Source organism: Leptodactylus fuscus, chromosome 4 (assembly GCF_031893055.1).
Source record: "Leptodactylus fuscus isolate aLepFus1 chromosome 4, aLepFus1.hap2, whole genome shotgun sequence".
Lineage (NCBI taxonomy): Eukaryota > Metazoa > Chordata > Amphibia > Anura > Leptodactylidae > Leptodactylus > Leptodactylus fuscus.
Window position 1 is genome coordinate 19141240 of NC_134268.1, and position 16964 is coordinate 19158203.

The window sequence follows — 16964 nt, forward strand, 5'->3', positions numbered from 1 at the left end:
GAATCTGCCTCTACAGTGAGTAGAAGAGAATCTGCCTCTACAGTGAGTAGAGGACAATCTGTCTCTACAGTGAGTAGAGGAGAATCTGCCTCTACAGTGAGTAGAGGAGAATCTGCCTCTACAGTGAGTAGAGGAGAATCTGCCTCTACAGTGAGTAGAGGAGAATCTGCCTCTACAGTGAGTACAGTGAGTAGAGGAGAATCTGCCTCTACAGTGAGTAGAAGAGAATCTGCCTCTGTCTCCTTCTCAGAAACAGCTCCAGGAACATGCAGGACGTATACAGAGAAGTACAGATATGCACTGATGTGAATATAGTGCTTTGGTTGTGATAGAAAGTTCCTATTTAGCTCCTGCATTAGACTAAGCCTCAGTTCTGCTGCTGTTTCTCTTTACATGTGTTTACTCCTTCCCCTTCCCGTCTCTATACAGTTTTGTAGACATTTGAATCATGTGACCTGTAGTCCATCTCTAGATGGATATAACAAAGATTTTCAGAGTGAAAGTCAGTTTAGCAGAGGCAGGGGAAGCAGGAAAATAGCCTGATAAGAAGAGAAAGAAGCATTTTTCTCTGGTATGTCCTATTACAATGTTTCCTACAGTCACCTGCCCTGTTGACTGTGTAGTATGGGCATCAGATGTGGCCCTGTACAGCTGTTTCGTGCGGGGGCCCAGCTGTTGCCACAACTGATAAGGATATGTTATAAATAAATATTCCTGGGCAATCCCTTTACATCATTCATTGAAAAGAGAGACAGATCTGATGGCACCGCCTTGGCTTCTACAGACTGGGGGGTGACTACACTGACCTGCGGGAGTAGCATGATAGTCGCATAGTCGCCCTATTTGGTCTCCAGTAATGTAGTTGTAGTGACGTGTGCCAGGCCGCACATGCTAGATGCTGGATCTGTCTGCTCCGCTCTGGCTCAGCCGTCTCCGCTTACAGATCTTTGGATTCATTACATTTTCCGCCCCCTCTATCTAAACATAAATTATGGAAATTACCTCTTAGTTTCCAAACAAACACCTACACATCAGCTGCGGCTTCTCATCGTCTCCGCAAGACTGTGCTGAGGTGGAACAACAGCGCTGTGACTGTGCGCTGCGGACACGTGTCCTCCTGGAATAACAGCAGGACAATGGCGCACTTGTTGTAGGAAGTGGCGGTGACGCGACTACGGGCTCAGACGTGTTCGCGTGGATTGTGGTGTCTTCATATATCTACTCATCCTGTTCCTCTAGCGGGCGGCGAGTCCCAAAGTTTAGTCTCTGCTATTCTTCACCGCTGTAATACCCTATTAGGGAAATAATAGACAAGGGATCATTCTATCTACTCCACCGTACAATGGGTCAGAGGTGTTTTCTTCCATTGTAATCCTCTCTGTGATGTAAATGAGATTAAAAAAACATACAGAACTGTCAAGTATCAGTCTATTATTATACTAATTGCAGGATTCAGTACTGCAGTACCACCAACAGCCTGTGGACAAGAGTGGCGCTGTTTCTGTAGATTTATTTATTTTGGTATAATCCCATGCAAATCCGATGACCACTTCATCTTTACCAAAGCATTGTTTTTGTGCACCACAGTGCTCTGATCGATTGTCTGATCAACCCGCTGCAAGAGCAGGTGGAAGAATGGAAGAAGGTCGCTAACCAGCTTGACAAAGATCATGCTAAAGGTAAGTAGCAGCTCACTTAAAGGGGTTGTCCCATCACAATATCCTCTAAGGTTAGGGATGGAGTAAATGGGGTCCCTTGTTTTGGACCACCCTTTATGAACCAGAGTAGAGAGCTTGTGTCAACCAGCGGTACTCCCTCTGCTGATGATAGATAGATAGATAGATAGATAGATAGATAGATAGATAGATAGATAGATAGATAGGAGATAGATAGATAGGAGATAGATAGATAGGAGATAGATAGATAGGAGATAGATAGATAGGAGATAGATAGATAGGAGATAGATAGATAGGAGATAGATAGATAGATAGGAGATAGATAGATAGATAGGAGATAGATAGATAGATAGATAGATAGATAGATAGATAGATAGATAGATAGATAGATAGATAGATTTTGTATCCCATGGAGATCTAGTATAATATGACTAGTTGTCAGACAACTCCTTATCCTGCTTTCACTTGAGCAGTGTGACCTATTTTGTTTTTTAGCATGGGTTGCTGTGTAAACAGAAGGTCTCTGCCTATACTATTGAGACTTACCAAATCAACTTGGATTTAGCAGAGTTGTGCCCCCTGTTCTTCTACCTTTGCTTTTGTGTACAAGTACTAGTCATAGGTACAGGTATTATACATGGGTGCAGGTGCTAGACGTGGGTACAGGTATTATGTATGGGTACAGATTTTGAATTTCCACAACACCTTGCATAGCTAAAAGAAATACAAAGTTTTCTACAGACATTCTCCTCTAGACACCGGTCAGATCTGTAACTGTAATCTACATTCTTATTTCTCAGAATACAAAAAAGCTCGTCAAGAAATCAAGAAGAAGTCCTCAGACACCCTAAAACTGCAGAAAAAGGCTAAGAAAGGTAAGTCTAGGGTTGTTATATAATGAAGCATGTTATTTATACCTTGTAGAAGAGGCGGAGTGCACTGCATGTTCTTCTTATACTAGAGCAATAGGAAGGTGTTTCCTAATAAGAAGGCCGAGCCTTACAGACATGGTGCGGACATTTATGTTGTCATATTCTTATGTAGCGCCTCTATATCGCATTTCCGTGGTAACCTCACCCTGCGCACGTCCACCTGACGATATAAAAATCGCCGCATGTCTCGGCCGGTCCCGAACTCTCTTCTGTATCCTCCTTTACAATATTCCTCCATTGGATCCACAAAGCAGATATTTAATTCTTCACTTTCTTAAAAGATTTTTTTAAAAAATATTCTCAAATTTATATACAAGTGACAGCGACCGCCGTGACACGCTTGTTACATGTTCTGCACCCTGTAAAGCTTCATGTCACCCAGCAACCACTTGACGGCCTTGTGAGTGACACCCCTGTGTACAAAAGTGGTGACAGGACGTTCCCTGTGTCACACAATAATCTGTCCCCCCAGGCTGTATTATATATTACTAGCTTTTACCTGCGACTTCGTCTGCGGAACCCATCTGGAGCGGTGCGCAGGCTTGTTCCTTTGCCTTGTGTCCGCAGCGGGCCCTTCCTACACCTGTGGGTCTATGGACCCTCGGGGCCCGTGCCCCTTTGCCCCCCAGGAACGTGCCCCCTAACCCCATGCCCCCTTCTCCCATGTTACCTACTCCGTGCCCCCTTTTTTCCCCCTACCCCGTGCCCCCTTCCCCCGTCTTACCTACCCCGTGCCCCCCAACCCTGCGGCCCGCTGGAATTCTTTACCTGGTCTCCCTCTTGGCACCCGCCACCCCCCTTTGTCCCTACCCGCTTCCCCATGTGGTCACTCCTTCCTCCTACCCCATGCCCCCTTCCCCCGTCTTACCTACCCCGTGCCCCCTTTTCCCCCCACCAGACCCTGGCGACCGTTTGTCCCCTTTCCCCCACCAACCTGTGGCCCCGTCCTCACCACACCCTGGGCTTCCCGTGCACCAATGTTCTGACTTGTAGTGTCCAGAGACGGCAGAGACTGCGGGACAGCTGACCGAACCGGCGTTCCAGAGCGCGGTGCAGGCGACCCCCTGTCCGGCTGCGGCAGAGTAGTGCGATCCCATGGTGAGACCACACAGGTGGGGCAGCGTATGGACATGTCGCTGCCCCAGAGTAGAGGCCCCTGTGCAGGACGCTCCGGACCTCTCAGAGATGCCATATTGGTGTGGACGGCAGCCGGACGATAACTCCGCCCACATAGAGAAGCGGCACCCAATCAGGTGAGCTGCTGAGAGGGCTGGGATGACGTCATCCCAGGTCCTACAGCGTGCCAGGTCCTGCAGCGAATTGAGCCGTGAGAAGCACCAGGCGCGGGAGTGAATTGCGGTGGTGTACGGGAAGTCCATGTAGCCTATCGTGCAATCCGGGACCCAAGGGATGTATGTGCGCAATTTCAGACAAATCCGTTCGCCCATGTAGGTGTGATTGAGGAACAAACATCCAAACACACAAACATCCAAACACACAAACCTTCACCTTTATAATATTAGTAGGATATCGGGTCACTAGTTCCCTTCCTGAGTGTCCCCCTGTAGTGCGGCCATTGCTGCCATGTTGTTATGTCCTTGTGACAGATTGTATAACAGTGCGCTCGCTTGTGTCTGCAGGTAGAGGAGACATACAGCCTCAGCTGGACAGCGCCCTACAAGATGTCAACGACAAGTACCTACTGCTGGAGGAGACCGAGAAACAAGCCGTCAGGAAAGCCCTGATTGAGGAGCGCAGCCGATTCTGCTCTTTCATCTCCATGCTCCGGCCTGTTATAGTACGTCTTGGCCTCCTTTACGTACTGCACTGAATGGATAGAACTTTTATGTACATTAAAGGGGTAGTCTGAGATTTAGTTTTGTTTAGTGCTCAGTCCCATCCAAGTCGTTGAGGTGAGCTGCATTACCAAGCACCGCCACTATACAATGTAAGGCGCTGTGTGAAGAGGCGCAATATTTATGCTCCGGAATACCCCTTTGATATTATTGAGTGTTCGCGTGGCCACTTCTTCATTGAGCACAGTATTTGGGATGACTGGGTTGGATTTTGTTGTTTCTGACCTTGTGTCACCGTTTCACCTTGTGAATAGGAGGAAGAGATTTCTATGTTGGGGGAGATCACTCATCTACAGACAATATCTGAAGACCTGAAGACCCTCACCATGGATCCACATAAACTGCCCTCTGCCAGCGAACAGGTGACTGACCGCCTTACACACAAACCTTATCTACGTGTCTAGAAATCCCGGCTGCCGTCTTCTTCTCAGGACTTGGCATCATGTCCATTGACCGTGCTACATCTCAGTCTCACTCATCTGATTGGAATTGAGCTGTAGCCATGGCTAGGCGGCCAACGGACATGAAATTATTTCTTGAAAAAGGACAGCAGCCATGTTATCTAATCGTGGATAACCCCTTTAAATGCATGGTGCTCTTCCATGGCTGAGGAGTCCACCAAAGATGTCTGGTCCTCTGCTTTGTCTTCCGTGTCTTCATACCTTGCAGACGTCCAGTTGTCATATACAATATACACAATGACTTCACTTTGGACTGAGCTCCAAGTCTAATAGACCGGATGGATGACGAGATTTCTTTCTATCTCAATAGGTCATTCATGATCTTAAAGGCTCCGACTATAACTGGTCTTACCAGACCCCGCCATCATCTCCGAGCACCACCATGTCTCGCAAGTCCAGTGTCTGCAGGTAAGTGACCGGCATCCCCATTGTAGGTCTCTGCTGAGAAGGATGAGTGCTGTCTGACAGTCTGGTGGCTATGGCTGTATAGTAAGTAGTAGTATAGAGAAATATGTCTGCTGTCCTCCAGCGCCACACCTTTCTGCAGGTTGTATGTAGTATTGCAGCATAGTCAGTGAATCTTAATGGCAGGGCCAGAGACAACTCATGGTGGAGCTATTTGTGGAAGAAAGCAACCATATGGATGTCATAGGCTGGTCCGGATCTCCCTAGCTAATGTAGGTACCTTCTGGAGGACCATGACCATGTACTGCAATTCTGAGGACACCATGTAGTACCACATGTCACCAGCAGAGGCTGTTGCAGAAAAAATGGGAAACAACCTTCCGCTTCATTTTGGAGGTGACGCCGGATATTTAGATTTTTTGGAGCCACTTTGATGAGCTGACCCCCAGCACGTCCTCATTTAGAGAAGGGGGTTGTCTAGTATTTGGCGATCTCCATAAGGTCAGCGTTCACACAGAGGACTCGAGGACCCCTGTTCTGACAATCCACACTAGTCCTGGTGGTCAATCCCTAATATAGACCAGGCTACATAGAGTTGTGCATGATATACCTGATCTGATTTGGGCAGGGGGTGTCATTTTGGGATGTTTTGGGTCTCTCTTGATGACTTTATGATGATAAATGTTATTTTGCAATTTAACCTTTTAATTCCTGGCTCAGCCAGGACCTGCACCTAACCAGTACATAAGGAGGGGACCTGTCCTTGTGTTGCACAGACCTCCCTGTATATTGCATTGAGTGATGCCATACTCCCCAGACAAAAACTGTTTTGTGCAGTAAAACAGTTTAATGTGCATGTCGTCCTACCCTGGAATCTTGGAATGGTTCGGGTCTCCCCTGCGGTGTATCCAGCACACTTAGATGTTGCCTCCCCCATGTGCTGGTCCCATAGGAACCACATGAGCATGCCCAATGCAGAAACCTTTGTGTTGTGTATACACAGGTCTACAGTATATACCTACAGCTGGGTATGTGCACTCTGTGGAGATGATATATATCCAGTAATGCATGCAAACCCGTCATGTGCAGTATCCATACACTGGCCGGTTAAAGCGCACTCCACTTATATAACAGAGAATAGTGCAGGGGAATAGAAGGAGCTTTATAATATATCTGTTTCCTTCACCACTTACTAGGCTGCTTTATTCCTCTTTCTCTTCACGTTTACAAAGGATCTGTTTCCTTAATTCAGCTCACACAGAAGTCTATGGAGAGGGGAGACTGTATCTGCTGTGTCAGAAGAGCGCTCTCACTCACAGAGTAGCAGATTTTTGCAGCTGCAGTTATTTGTGTGTTTTCCAGCAGCCGCCTCCTCCTCCCCCTTTACCCTCCATAGACTTCTATGTAAAAAATAGCTCTATATTCACCTGTACTAGTTTTATAACTGGAGGTACGCTTTAAGGACTTGATCAATGCCTTAAAGGGGTTTTCTATGCCTAATGGAGTTTATAGGCTTATGACATATCCACACAATAGATCATTATTATGTGATCTATTGGGGTCCGCACCTGCACCCTGCTCAGATCATCTATTCTAGCATCCTGTGGGTGCCTGAAGCTACTCGTGGACAGACGGGACGTGCTGCAGTTCACCAGAACTACCGCTATGTAGTAGATGGCTGCTGTGCTTCTACTATTACTTGAATAAGAGTGTTGCTGCATGCGTCGTCCGCCCTCTAGCAGCCTCCGGCACATAGAGACTGGTAGAAAAGCTGATCCGCGTAGGGCCTGGGTCTCGAACCCCGACAGATGTTGATGACCTATCTTATATAGATCAGTATGAAAACTCAGTTTGGGTGTGGAAACCCCCTTTAAGCTGTTAGTGTCCACCATCTTGTTCTAATTCCAATACTCTGATTACTTGTGTCATATGTCTGCAGAGTTCCATTTTTATAATCCAGAGCTCCAAATCCTCTGCTGTAACCATAAACTGATAAACTGCTGTTCTGCAGCCACCACTAGAGGGAGCTTAGCAGCATTCTGCACACTGGTCTAACCTCTAACCTCTAACCCTGCTGGTGGCTGCAGGTAGTCAGAATTTTATCATTCACATCCATACAGAGAATTTGCCAGAATTTTTTTTAAAACTAGGATTTACTGCTTTATCTTAAAGGACTTCTTTAAAATGAAAAGGAACTGTCCACAGAAAACCAATACCATGTTATGCCTATGGGAAGAATATGCAAATCTGACTTCCATGATGTAATTAGGAAGCCAGTGCCTCAGGCATGCACACCAATAGGGGGCGCTCACTGAGAATGTGCAAGTCTATCTTCCATGATGTTATTAGGAAGACAGAACCTCAGTCAAGAAAACCAATAGAGGGCGCTCCCCGATATCCCCTCAACTGTGGGGTGCAGAATGACCACCGTGCAGCACCCCATAGGCTCTTTAGTTCGCTTTTTATTAGTTTTGCTTGGACTGTTCCTTTAAATCCACCCCATTTACTGACCCCAGACCATGGATACTGCCCCCTCCCCTTATTGTCTGTGTGTTTTGGTGCTCGTGCTGCCTGGAGATTTGTGGTTTTAATTTGGTGCTTGCTTTTTCCTTTTCCTCTTCTCTTCCCTGCATTTTCTTTTCTCTATGAACCCCTCGATCACCCCCTACCCCCTCGCCTCTTCCCCACCTCTTTACCGCCCCTCTTGTCTTTTCCTTGCCCCCTTCCTTTGTCTCACACAGCAGTCTGAACAGCGTTAACAGTAGTGACTCCAGATCCAGTGGTTCCCACTCACACTCACCCACTTCGCACTATCGCTATCGCAGCTCCAATCTGCCCCAGCAGGCCCCCATGAGACTGTCCAGCGTGTCCTCCCATGATTCGGGCTTCATCTCCCAGGATGCTTTTCAGTCTAAGTCTCCGTCCCCCATGCCGCCGGAGGCTGTCAACCAGGTACGTTGGGAAGCTTTCCAGTTTTTGGTTGGGTTATTTGGCTTCCATCATCCACCTTATTCTGTCCATTCCCCTTTCCTCTGTGCAGAACTCATCCAGCTCTGCTTCATCCGAAGCCTCTGAGACTTGCCAATCCGTGAGCGAGTGCAGCTCTCCTACTTCTGTGAGTTCTGGGTCCACCATGGGAGCGTGGGCCTCCACTGATAAGGTGACTATACTGACATCTTACTGCCATTGTGTGTATACATGTAGCAGAGTTCAGTTTGTCACTGAACCCCACTGAGCTAATATTATGCAGTAAATTTATGTGCAATCCGTGTAACCAGCTGCTGGTCTGTAGGGGTCCCAGGTGTCAGAGTCTTGCGATGTGGAGACCATTATGTCCAGCCTAGACAATGCTCTGTATATCAGTGGCTGCGGGAATATCTCTGGTACTTTGCTACAGTGTGTCAGTCAGGATTTCGGGCTGTTTAGCTCACAGAGCATTGTCTAGGCTGGATACAAGCTATGAGCAGGACTCGCTATGTGCAGGTTTAGACGGCTATGTCACGGTTTTTGGGAAAAAGGAGCCATGTTTTTTTTTTAATCCTAAACATCCCCTTATAAACCAAATGTACACATGGCTTTTTGTATTTTTAGTGTGATTTTCCAAGTTTGCTCTGTGCAAAATCATAGCATGTAAACCCGATGCAGCGAATACTGTGGGAACGGTGACAGTGTCTTTATGGTGTGTGTTGTTTTATCATATTTGTATATACATGTACATGAATAGGTTAAAGGTGGTAAAATGCTTAAAATATTGTATTCATTTACAAAACCTAACATGTATAAACAGCAGGTTATATGTAACCAGGGGTAGCATGCAGAAAAATCTGTTATGGGACCCCTGTTTACCCCATGCCATTTAGAATAGTGGTATATGTTTTGTGTTATGGGTCCCCTACCTCCCCCAGGTCAAGGGCCCTGCAAAGACTGCAACCACTGCACCTGCTATAAACTATACCTAAGCTTTATATAACCTACATTAAAAGTTTAGCCACATTCTATTACTTATCCTGTACTGTACTATCCTGAGTTACATCCTGTATTATACTCCAGAGCTGCACTCACTATTCTGCTGGTACAGTCACTGTGTACATACATTACATTACTTATCCTGTATTATACTCCAGCACTGCACTCACTATTCTGCTGGTACAGTCACTGTGTACATACATTACATTACTTATCCTGTATTATACTCCAGAGCTGCGCTCACTATTCTGCTAGTGCAGTCACTGTGTACATATATTACATTACTTATCCTGTATTATACTCCAGAGCTGCGCTCACTATTCTGCTGGTGCAGTCACTGTGTACATACATTACATTACTTATCCTGTATTATACTCCAGAGCTGCGCTCACTATTCTGCTGGTACAGTCACTGTGTACTTACATTACATTACTTATCCTGTATTATACTCCAGAGCTGCGCTCACTATTCTGCTGGTGCAGTCACTGTGTACATATATTACATTACTTATCCTGTATTATACTCCAGAGCTGCGCTCACTATTCTGCTGGTGCAGTCACTGTGTACATACATTACATTACTTATCCTGTATTATACTCCAGAGCTGCGCTCACTATTCTGCTGGTACAGTCACTGTGTACTTACATTACATTACTTATCCTGTATTATACTCCAGAGCTGCGCTCACTATTCTGCTGGTACAGTCACTGTGTACATACATTACATTACTTATCCTGTATTATACCCCAGAGCTGCGCTCACTATTCTGCTGGTACAGTCACTGTGTACATACATTACATTACTTATCCTGTATTATACCCCAGAGCTGCACTCACTATTCTGCTGGTACAGTCACTGTGTACATACATTACATTACTTATCCTGTATTATACCCCAGAGCTGCGCTCACTATTCTGCTGGTAGATGGAGTTTTCAGCAGTTGTATAGTCACAGGTTGGAGACTTCTGATCCTGGGTCTATGACTATATAACATACAGTATTTGCATAGTATATGTTCCACTTCATCTCGTGGTATATTGATCCATTTTCATGTCCCTCTTGACTCTTTGGTTATTACTACAGCCTCTCCCTCGGTTCTCACAGTCTTTATCCATCTGCACAACCAAACTTTTATTATTGTTCCAACGCACCTGAAATACAACATGAAGCTTCTTTGCAGACGGATGACTGTACATGTGATGTATTTGGCGATGATTTGGTAACAGACTACAAGCCCTCTGTCATATCACCGTTCCCCGAACTGACTGACTACATTAGTGAAACGTATATGGGTGTGTGACTGTAGGATCAGACTACACGGGGTTTGCAGTCTGTTACGATGGTGACACATAGATCTGCATAGGAGTTGCATGGACAGAATGACCGTTTCATGTACACAGTCGCTTTCTTTTTACTTTGAGATATTTTGGGACAGTAACGTGAATAAATCTAAAGCTCAGTATAGTCTGTAACGAGATGGACAGGGATAGAATAAGATGTCTGCCGCCTTCTTGAAACTGTATCACACCTGTCCAGTGGTTGTGTATCATGTCGAGTTGTAATACCGGGCACAACCTGTGGACCGGTGTGGTGTTGTTTCTGGAAGAAAGTAGCCCTGTTCTTTCTAACCCTGTACAAGGGGTAGATTCATGAAACACTGTCTTTGTTGTCCATCGCAACCAATCACGGCGCAGCTTTCATTTTCTATGCACAGTGTGTAAAATGAAAGCTGTACTGTGATTGGCTGCTAGGGGCAACAAAGACATGTTTTCATGTAAACCTTTCCTATTATCTCAGTGTATGTTCACACTACGGATTTTGAAGCAGTTTCGTGCCTCAAAATCTTCTCCAAAAATTGTTCCTAATCTGTTTACCAAGCTTTGATTGGCTAGCCCGTTTGTATATAAGAATATAGTCACACGAGTAATCCCATTCTAGAAACCTCAGGATTAGCCTCGGCTAAGATTGGTTCCTGTGGAGGATTTTGAGGCAGAAGACCACCTTAGGTTCCTCTCCGAATTCTGCCAGTGACCATACCCCCCCAGTGTACAAAATGGCTTCTGTTGTATGAAAGTTCGGCTCTCATCAAAGCGTATTTATCCAGATCATAAATAAGATGGCCGCCGATATGGCCGCCATTACAGCCCGCACTCCCACTTAGCTCTTCCCAGACTTCTCCTGACCTAATTTTTTTTTAAATCCAGTAAGTTTTGCATTGGTCAGGTGACACCTCTTGTGGGCGCTATAATGGCTGACTTGTTACTTGTTACCGAGGCCTCTGGGTGAAGCTCAGTGTCGGACGGGTGGTCAGTCCTCTCTAAGTTCTGCATTGCTTTCTTCACGATCCCCTCATTTGACCATTATATTGATTTGTTTCTTCCCTGTTTTGTTTTCTTTCCTCCATGTTGTTTGTCCTCAGTTGTCTAATGGCTATTATCACTATAGTTTGTCCAATGACCTGTCCACGGCGGGTCACGTCACCCATTACCCTCTCCCAGCCTCCCGTCCTTGGACCCGGTCTAGCTCAGATTGTCATCACTATTACACCATTGGGCCAGGCATGTTACCATCATCTAAGATCCCCAGCTGGAAGGTTTGTGTTTTTGTGATACAGCCTGCCTCCTCACACCTTTTGCTCCTCTTCTGTCAACATCTAATGTTTTTGGGTCTTCCATTTCAGTTTTTGAAAAAAAAAACGTTTTATTCTGTAAATCTCAGCTTTGCACAACCCCTGGCTAGAGCTGTCACCACTTTTTGGGTCCTCAGATTACCATTAAATGACCATCTAGCCACTTGACGGCACGATTGGTTGATAGGCTTATCTATGGATCATCAGATGACCCCAATGGACTGATCGTCCAGACAATGGATGACTGGTGGAGATGGGTTTTTGCAGAAGGTTAGCATTGTTTGACCTGATACGAGCAGTGCTAAAGAGGCGTGCCACTTGACCCATTTGCTGAGACGTAGTCGTGAAGGTTTGGGTCATGTAGATGAGACCATTCAATAGTTTGCTTGGTTATGTCCATGTCATGTTGTCTTATGAAGACAACTGCTTTGATAGATGGGAGTTCCCAATTCTAGTCTTCCCCGATGAGCCAGAACAAAGAGCTTCTCTCTTTTGACTGCCAATCTTCTGAATGGTTGGCTTTCAGCACCAGAGTCAGCTCAGTCATTCATAATGGGGTTGTCTTTGATAGGACAACCTCTCCACAGGCAAATCTCCTAAACTTTACCTTCTTCCATAAATTGTAGATACATTTAAACCTTGTTTAGATATTGAAACCTGTTCTCCTAGAAGGTGGTCCTCAAATACGTTGGCTAGTGTGCATAGTATGTGATAGACCTGGAATCTGGTCTAGCTAGAGGGTTGCTCTTCTCAAAGAGGTGGTCATTTGGAAAGGTGATCACATCCTTGGGACCCTCTCGTTACTTACCATTTTCCAATTCAAAGCAACGTCTTCTCTGTCCAAAGCGAACGTAAATATCCAACATGATGTTCTTGACTGATCACCTTTTAACCATTCCATGGTGGGCATTTTTCTTATTGCCCTATGTAATAGTGTCCAGCCTTATGACTTGACTGACTTGCCACCTGAGAGTCACAAATTCTCTACACTTGGATATGGAAAAAATTTTTGCACATCTACCACGGCAATGGACGTCTACTGCTCCTAACCATTCATGAAACCCCTTTGGCTGCCCATTGTACATAGTACAGGGCATTGCATCACACAGATTATTGACCATGTACAGTTTTGGTCGTGCTACATTATCAACTCTCTGGTTGTCTCTACCCAATTCTGAGGATCCTATACTGTCGTACAGCTGGGGTTGTGCACTGAGGTAGTTTCAGCTTTTGGGGTGAGCTCTTCGATCTTATAACTGTAGCTGATTTCTTCTCTATTAATAACCATGTCTTGGATTGATAGATCGATAGATGGATCCAACTTTGAACATCATTTTTGTCTGTAGGCCACTAGCTAATGAACTTAGTACATGGGAGCCGTATCCATCATACTTAGGAAGTTCCTCTGGTGGTGGCGATCAGAATTCTATCATCTCGATCATTTGGAGGATGGGTCTTCTGTATAGGAGTGTGGTGATGTTTTATCAATTCTGATATCCTATCACATGACCATCGTGGTGGACCCTACGGACGGTGCTGCTTTCCATAACTTGAATAGAAGTGAATGGTAGACGTGCACTGCTCCGCTATTTCTGAAAGTACTGGTGGTTTGGACTTGGGGCCAACTAAGCCCGTTTCCACCATGACTTGACAAGATTGGGATTACCCAATCATAGACGTTTATGGCTTGGACAGCAACGGTGCTGAGTTGCATGGGTAAATATTTTTGGAGTACAGTATTCTAAGACACCCTTAACTTTTAATTTTTGGCACTATGATTAGAAGACTTGGAGCTTCGGCTCCTATACTGATCTTCTAGTAAAAATGATCTCCACAAAATTTTGGACATGAAAATAAAATGATGTTCAATGTTGAAGACCCAGAAAGAAATTTGAAGTAGAAACTGCTAGAGAACTTTATTAGATTTTGATGCTGGACCATGTTTGATCTCATGATCATGGTGGGCAATACTCCTGTCCTATGGTTGAGCACTATGGTGGATCTGTAGGAAGCTTCAGTCCAGGACAGTCAGTTATATAAGGGGTTAAACCATCTTTCCAAGTGCTACGAATTAGTATCCATACAGCATATAACCTTTCATCCAGGACTGGGCTAAGCCAGGTCCATACGACCAACCTACGGTGAACACTCTTCAGAGACGTAAACGTGAAGCCAGTGATCCCTGTGGAGGAGCCTATATCTCCGCTCTTGGACTGACCAGTGACGCCCGATTGCACAGGAACGCCAGTGTACCTGCAACATCCAGGGTAAAGAGTCATGCCTTGGGTCATCTCTGCTTTTAACCACGCTTCTCTTCGAATGTCTTCTTCTGCTTCTAACACATGGCTGAATTGTTGAGTGTTTTTTTTCTATTGACCTTTATGAAGATCGCTGTAGACATATCTCGGATCTCTTGACTTGCGGTGATTTGGGTGTAGATGTAGATCCGGAACGTTTTACGATGGATGATATGTTTGTTGAACTGACCTTTCTTTTGAGATTATGGTTGACTTGGATGAAACTACTTCCTCTGGTGGTGGGTCTTGGTCGAGCTCGGTGCATTGTGTTCATTGTTCTTCTCTCTTGTATTTACCAGCAAGGTGAAGAAGCGGAGAACTGTGACGACCTGGCTCTGGCCTTGAGCAGAGGATTGCAACTTGATACGCAGAGGAGTAGCAGAGATTCCTTACAATGTTCTAGTGGGTACAGCACACAGACCACAACCCCATGCTGTTCAGAAGACACCATCCCATCACAAGGTATCCTTCTTACTGCCATTGGTGAATTCCTTTATTTGTAGACCCTTGTTGTACCGGCTGGACACTCATAACCTTATATGATCCTGATTTTTTAAACCTTGCTCTTGTCTTCAGTTTCAGATTACGATTACTTCTCGGTGAGTGGAGACCAAGAACCTGACCAACAGGATTTCGATAAATCTTCCACCATCCCTCGAAACAGTGACATCAGCCAGTCCTACAGGAGGATGTTCCAGGCTAAACGTCCAGCCTCCACCGCTGGGCTGCCGGCAGCTTTCGGACCTGTTATCGTCACTCCTGGTGTTGCCACCATACGTAGGACACCATCCACCAAACCATCAGTGAGACGTGGCACCATTGGTGGAGGTCCCATACCAATAAAGACACCAGTTATCCCTGTTAAGACCCCCACAGTGCCAGATATGCCAGGTGGGCTCCCCACCAGCACAAGCGAAGAATGCTCTGAGCAAAGTCCTGACTCGCCTTCCCCCATGGAGGCTTCGGTGCTTACCGGCGAAATACCAACATCACTGTGGAGTGGACAGGCTTCTGTAAATCCCCCAGTCCCGGGACCACAAGGCATGATCATGGAAGAACAGAGGCAAGGAAGGTCAGAAAATGATGAGGAGGATGATGATCAGGATGACTCTTACATCCCTGATGCCCCGATTCAAGCCCACCCAGGGGGAACCGAGTCGGCACCATCGGAGACACCTCAAGGAGAAGATATGCTAATTGCTATCCGCCGTGGAGTGAAACTTAAGAGAACCACCACGAATGATCGCTCGGCCCCTCGGCTCTCCTAGAAGAAATGGGATATGAAGGTTTGGGACTACAGGACTTCACCCTGGTGGCCACTCTCTTTAACCCATTCCAGTCCGTGATCGGCGGATTGTTTCGGAGCGTACCCAGGGATGACTCTTAATAAAAGAAGATATATAAATATATATATTCTCACAGCAGAGTAGAAGAGCAAGGTTACTATCTGTCCGTGTCCTCATACTGTAAATAGTGATTGGACTTCTGCACATAGTTACTCCCCCGTTTTACGTTTCTCGGTTATTTTTGGTCCCTTCCCATTTTTTTCGTTCCCGTTTTTTTTTTTCCATAAAGTGCCAAAATCTTCTTTTTTTCGTTTTATATCTCTACGTCTTTGTAAATTTTAAACCGCTTTTAGATGGGATAGGAACCAGTGTGCATCGTAACAGAAGAAGGACTGTTTTTGTGAACCCCCCCTTTAAGAAAAAAAAAAAAAAAGACAAAAAACTTTGTATAGATCAAGCATGAGCGTACCTTTGTGGCATGATGGGAGATGTAGTCCAACAACCGTTGCACAGCCGGAGGATGATGAGGTGTAGAACACCTCCGAGTCATAGCAGCTTAGATTTTCCTATACACGACTACAAGCTTAGGTTTTTGTTTTTTTTTAATTATTATTATTATTGTTATTTCAATTTTTTTTAACTGTTATAAATTATTAACAATTTAAGCAATATAAAAAAAATATAAAAAAAAAATAGCATGTAACCAGGGGGACTAAAGGGTTAAGAACGCCATGATAACATATGCTGTCACCTACACACACACGACACTTGTAATCTAGTCATTCATTGCTTGTAGTTCCTAAGCCAACCACAGTGTTCCTCATCCATCGAGTGCTTTCGACCCCCCATCAGTATACACGTCATATGTAATATATAGAAGACCCACTGTGTCATTTTTAGTACCGTATGTAATTTCTTACTGTGCCTACAGCGCCACCCGTGTCTACTGGTTGTGGGTGGTATTGCAGCTAGTTCACACGTAAATTACGTGTGGCTTATTTTGGTCCTGAAAAAAAACACTTCCTAATTTTTTGTAAAAACCGCTTCCCCTCCCGTAAAGTGAATGGGACGCAAAAAACGTGTCTCGTTTTTCGCCTCCCATTCACTTCTATTGCTTTCTTCAGGTGGAAAACGCCTGAAGCAAGGTCATGTCCCTTCTTTTTTTCTGTTAGCCGTCTACATAGACCACCATTGTATGGAGGCGGATTTTGAGGCGAAATCCGCCGTCAAAATCAGCCTCTTTGCCCCCGTGTGAACTAGCCCTTAATGGGATTGAACTGCAATACAACACACAACCTGTTGACGGGGGTGGCACTGTAATCCAGTGCAACCCTTTTAACGCTACCAGACTCTGTTGTTGGCAGCCATTTTGTGGGCTGAAGTATTAGCTATCACATATAGGGAGTTGGCACATGCAATGGCTGCCTCCAATGAAGACCGGTATCGCGTCCCTGCT

At 45.3% G+C, this 16964-nt stretch overlaps 1 protein-coding gene across 4 annotated transcripts in view; it reads left to right on the forward strand.

Annotated features, from left to right (window-relative positions):
* MTSS1 (MTSS I-BAR domain containing 1) overlaps nt 1–16549 on the forward strand; it is a 116699-nt gene extending 100150 nt beyond the window's left edge. Inside the window, exons 5-15 of one of the 4 annotated variants that reach the window (XM_075270118.1) lie at nt 1588–1679; nt 2477–2551; nt 4249–4406; nt 4719–4826; nt 5236–5333; nt 8156–8282; nt 8371–8490; nt 11716–11889; nt 14031–14192; nt 14522–14684; nt 14799–16549. In XM_075270118.1, coding sequence (XP_075126219.1) covers nt 1588–1679; nt 2477–2551; nt 4249–4406; nt 4719–4826; nt 5236–5333; nt 8156–8282; nt 8371–8490; nt 11716–11889; nt 14031–14192; nt 14522–14684; nt 14799–15490 — 1969 coding nt within the window. In that variant the 3' untranslated portion in view covers nt 15491–16549. Of the gene's footprint in view, nt 1–1587; nt 1680–2476; nt 2552–4248; nt 4407–4718; nt 4827–5235; nt 5334–8071; nt 8283–8370; nt 8491–11715; nt 11890–14030; nt 14193–14521; nt 14685–14798 lie in introns of all 4 variants that reach the window. The other 3 variants (XM_075270117.1, XM_075270119.1, XM_075270121.1) reach the window with 3 other exon arrangements.
* Nucleotides 16550–16964: the final 415 nt, after the last annotated feature.